Here is a 5,000-nt window from a genome sequence, read left to right as displayed (position 1 = left end):
GTAATAAGGAAAAAGAAAAATACACCGGAAATACACGGACGAGATAAAAGATGCAAATGATAATTAACCCTTTAACTTTTTACACAAATTACTTCATTTCAATTTGCGATATTTGTTAATACATAATAGCTTCCTGTACGTCATAACTCATGTTCGGATTCTATATAATTATTTACTTTTCACTTATAACAAAATAACTATCTATGAAACGGCGAGTGGCCACGTGACCTGTGATATGTGGGGGTGGGTCTTCCTGCATGATGTTGGCGAAACAGGAGGAAATGCTTCTTGGGCAAATATATCGAACTGTTAGAAAAATTATCCTCCCCTAAGTAAGCTGTTATCCCTTGGCTATTCCCAGAGATAATTACATCTGTGCAGGATAACTGTCCTATACACACGTCTAGGGCAGTTACGAAGTGGGTCCAGAACTAAAACCACCTGGCGGTCATCCGATGGCCAAGAAAGGCGCGTGACTCAAAACTGACGAAAAATGATTGGGCGAATATTGCCAACGTTTGAGAAATGGCTAATGAAACAACCTCCTAGCAGCATATATATCATACCTGACTCCGTATTTCCATAGCCCCCCACCCCCCCAACCGCCACACAAAATGGTGGAGCATCTATACATTCTATAATGAAGAATGCAACGTAGCATGTTTTTTGTCAATTGAATAAGTGGTTCTGGCAAAGAGAAAAAAATTTATCGCTTAAATCGATTGATTAGCCGCTACTAGATGGTGCAGCTACGAGAAGTATTTACATAGGTCTTTTGCATCATTTTTGTTTGATTTTGCTGTTATACAGAGATATTTAAACCATTTAGCGTGTTTCGTATTTTGTGAAATATGCAGCTAAAGATATGTTAAAAGGGGAAAATGCCGTTTCCACACCTTAAGTGTTGCCATTTCGATAAACAAACTACTCCAGGATATCGCATTTGAAGAATATCCCACTACAAAGTCAACGATAACTAACATTACATGTTTTGTTATCACTTATTTGAAGAAAACAAAAGATGAAATGGCTTACTTAGTTTTAAAAATATTCATTGATGCACTCATTGGTCATTTACATTCGACCAATTACACTCTGTTACACACCACCTAAGGTATTAGACTCAATTCACAAAAATACTATTTACGCTGTGTTTACTTCGCTTTGTTGCCAGAAGTACACAAGTTGGACTCAGCAAGCGTAATGAAATATAATTCCGGAACTGTACATGTACAATTACATAAATACATAAATAGATGCATATAAATAATGAAATTGAATAAAATTGTATACATGTACATATTTTTCTTTTTCCTGCACTCTGTCCTTTTTCTACATCTCTTTATTTTCAGAAAGGAAACATTAATCATGAACATTGATTTCATTACTTCATGAATAGACCTCTATTCTCTAATACAAAAATGGACATAACCATGTAACAGCGACCACAGGCAGAAAGATGTTTCCAACTGTCAAAGCCTTGTTTCAGTGTCCTATCGTTTTATTTCTAAAATTATATATAAAGATAAAACTGAACCAAGCCACAAAATAAAGAAAACAAAAGTTGGAAAAAGAAAAAAAGAAAAAAAAACATGCACTTCTGGTATAGTATTCACATAGTATTGCAGTCACTATATCTATCAACATGTAAGGGGAAACCCCCAAACAAAAACGTAATAAACAAACCAATAAATCGAAAACAGCTACACTAGGAATGCATGGAACGAAACCAATATCATGACAGCTAGATTAGGACTAGGTTGTGATTTACATGGTTGTGCAGCAGGGAAATGTGGATCCACTTTGAAACGAGACCGAACGCAGCCAAGCTCCTGCATTGGACGTATTATGATGATATATGTAGGTAATAAGTATGAAGAAATGTAATATGACAGACAAGTTTTTTAAAAGAAATAAATGTCAGTATCATTATTCCCTAAATTTGTCATGTGATTCTACTGTTTCATACATCACTGCAGATAACATGATGGCTGTTTCAGAAGGGTTCATTTAATATTCACTACAGCTAGATAAGAAAAACAAAATCTGGAAAAGTAACTAGCTGTTTGATTTACAGGAAATCTAAAACAATGGTTACATATTAAGGACTAACACCTCAAAAAAATTGGTCAGCAGTTATCATATAAAAGCTGCTAAATCAAACACTCCTGTAAAGAGTCCATTTCCTTCAGGACCGATCAACTCACCTCCCCGGCCATAATGGAGCCATGTGGTAAGTCTCCCCGTAGCCGCTCCAGGGAGAGTCGAATCAAATCCAGCTTATGGCTGCTTTCCTCCAGCCTCTGCTGGGCCTGTGGGGAGAACACATTCATTGACAATTTGCCACACAACTTGAGAGTCATGAAACTGCCAAATGCAAACATAAAAGTGTTGGTTATCAGAGAATAAGCAACAGAAAAAACACCTCAAACCTGTTATCAAAAGTGTCAAATGTTAGATGCATAATAAAAAGAAGAGAAAAAACATTTCATTCCTGCATGGTCACACACTCTGAACACTGCTCGTCACAATAATGTTATTCACATGCTAAAAATTTGGGGTTTCATACTTCTAATTACACTTCATTAGGACACTGAACTTCATTCTGATTTTGCGTGATGTTTTAGTGTCGGTTAGAGAATGTTTATGATGATGGCTGTGAGGTGGTGATTCGATGGGTAGCGTGTGCAGGTGACAGGGAGTGGCGGAGTGGGCTATGGTAGTGTCCAGTGTATGTGGCTTACCTACATGGGAGATAGCTGCGCTGTCGCTGGCATTGCTGTTGTTACGGGAGAGTGAGGTACCAGGGTAGGAGCCAGGAAGTTGAGGGAGCATTATGCCACTACTGTCGGCTCCCAGGTCGGTTAATGACCAAGCTCGTAACCGGCTGCCTGCTAGCTGGCCATTGGATGAGGCTTCTGACCAACTGCGGCAGTTTTCACAAGAGCACTGGGGATTGCGTGGTGGCCCAAAATGAATACCTCTACGCTTTGGGTATGAGAGCCTCAACTCTCCAAACAACTGGGGTCTAACAAACTTACGCTGCTCTGGGATACATGTAGTCCGAGCTTCCATTAACCGTGATGCAGGAACAGGCACGGTTTGGCTAAAAGGGAACCTTGGCAGGTGCCGAAACAATCCAATATTAATAAATCGTCCTCCAACCGTAGTTGTTCGGGGTTCACTATATTCCTCAAAGGCACTACTTCCCTTTCTGTGCCCCAGCTCATGTCCTGGCAGCTGTGGCACTGCCTCTTCACCATAAAGTGTTGAAGCAGCTCGCTCATGTGCAGGCATCTGAGGAGGAATCTCAGACTGAGGAGACTGGGGTGTGGCTGCTTCTGCACTCTGTTTGGCACAAGCAGACAGGCGTCTCCTCACTGTGGAGACGACATCTTGCCACTCGACAGAATCAGATCGCGAGGATTCCTCTCTTTCAAGAAGCTGTTCTAAAAAAGACCGTTTTCTCTCGGGAGAACGCCTTCCTCCCTCCTCAGCTTCATCATACCTGGAATCCCCTCTGTCTGAAGCCTCTGCGAGATCTTTTCTTTTACCCTCGTATATCCTTCCTGAATCTCTTCTATCAACAGACCTGCCAGAATCACTTCTTCCTATACATCTACCCGAATCTCTCAATTCTACAGCCCTGCCAGAGTCTCTTCTTTCAACATATCTGCCAGAACTTGTCCGGGTCAGTGCCCTACCAGAATCCCTTCTCTCTAAACTTCTGCCAGAGTCCCGGCGTTCCAGTGACCTCGAAGAATCTCTGCGCTCAACCGTTCGACCAGAATCCCTCCTCTCAAGTGCACAATAATACTCTCTCTTATCTCTTGCTTTAAATGAGTCTTTTCTCTCAAGAGATCTACCCGAATCCTTCTTTTCTAAGAACTGATGGGAATCTTTCTTTTCCAGATGACTCATAAGTTCCCTCAGCTCCTGAGAGCGCAGTGACCCCTGTCTCTCAAGGCCAGCTGACGAATCTCTCTTCCTATCAACACTTCTGTCACGGGAGAAGGAGGCCCTCCTCCTCTCCGTACTTCCGCGAAACTCTCTACTCTCTGCACTACCGAGAGAGTCTGCCCGCTCAACTCTCCTGCCAACTTCCGTGTGGGGATGAACCCACGCCTCTGCCTGGTCTTTCTTCCTTTGGGAATCACGCTTTTCTTGTTCCTTATATTGCTGCATCCACTCAAGGAGTCGATTTGAATCCTTGCGTTCGGTTGGCTTAAAAGATTCTTTTTTTTCCTCAAGGCGGTATGACCCTTCTTGATCTGCAACCTGTAGAGATTCACGTCTCTCAAGTGATTTGGAAATGACTTTCAGTTCCTCCTTGGAAAATTCACTAAATGCAGGTAATCTGGCTAGTTCCACGACGTTGGGCGGCGTGGCGGTGTGCGGCCGCTCCGCCTCCATCAGGGTGCGTCGCCGCAGGGCTTCGCGATAGCGGTCTTCTTGGCCCTTCTGGATATACCGCTGGCGCTCGAGCTGCGGCGACCGCCACTGCTTGGGGGAGTCCTGAAGGCCGCCGCTGCTGCTGGGCATCTCCAGCATATCGGACTCCGCCTCATAAAATGCTTCGTGCAGGGAAGAGAGAGACAGCTCTGAGGTGGGGCGCGGCGACGGCAAGTCGAGGTCGCCCGTGAGGCGCGGGGTTGAAGTTTCGAACTCGCTGCCGCGCCAAGAGAGCGCCGAGGACGGCAACTCTGGCTCTGGCTCTCCTTCCCAAGCTTCTAGTGGACTACTGAGGTAGGACAGACTGGAGTGCCTGCTGCGTGGCTGGACACCCGAGATCTCCGTCGACTGCGGCGGAGGTGAGGTAGGAACCGTCAGGGTTGCTGGTCTTACCGCCGGGGGAGCAGGCATCGGCAGCGGGGATTGCTGACCCGGCGTGGGCGTCGTGCTTGGGCTGCGTCGGAATCCCACCGTCGGAGGCGCAGACACTGCCTCGTGCGAGCGCAGCGACCCCCTGTCCTGCGGCGGCGGCGGCGACGAGGACAGGG

The 5,000-nt window shown here is 44.8% G+C and overlaps 1 protein-coding gene across 3 annotated transcripts in view; it reads right to left on the bottom strand.

Annotated features, from left to right (window-relative positions):
* The window catches only part of LOC113830047 (uncharacterized), a gene marked incomplete at its 3' end in the record, with an annotated part of 31,251 nt that overhangs the window by 24,758 nt on the left and 1,493 nt on the right, over positions 1-5,000 (bottom strand). For all 3 annotated transcript variants that reach the window (XM_070116930.1, XM_070116928.1, XM_070116929.1), the window contains 2 exon segments: positions 2,208-2,312; positions 2,749-5,000. The exon segment at positions 2,749-5,000 is cut by the window's right edge and continues 367 nt beyond it. In XM_070116930.1, coding sequence (XP_069973031.1) covers positions 2,208-2,312; positions 2,749-5,000 — 2,357 coding nt within the window.

This window comes from Penaeus vannamei, chromosome 39 (genome assembly GCF_042767895.1).
Source record: "Penaeus vannamei isolate JL-2024 chromosome 39, ASM4276789v1, whole genome shotgun sequence".
Taxonomy (NCBI): domain Eukaryota; kingdom Metazoa; phylum Arthropoda; class Malacostraca; order Decapoda; family Penaeidae; genus Penaeus; species Penaeus vannamei.
The sequence above is the reverse complement of the archived record's forward strand: the minus strand, read 5'-3'. Positions and strand labels throughout refer to the sequence as shown.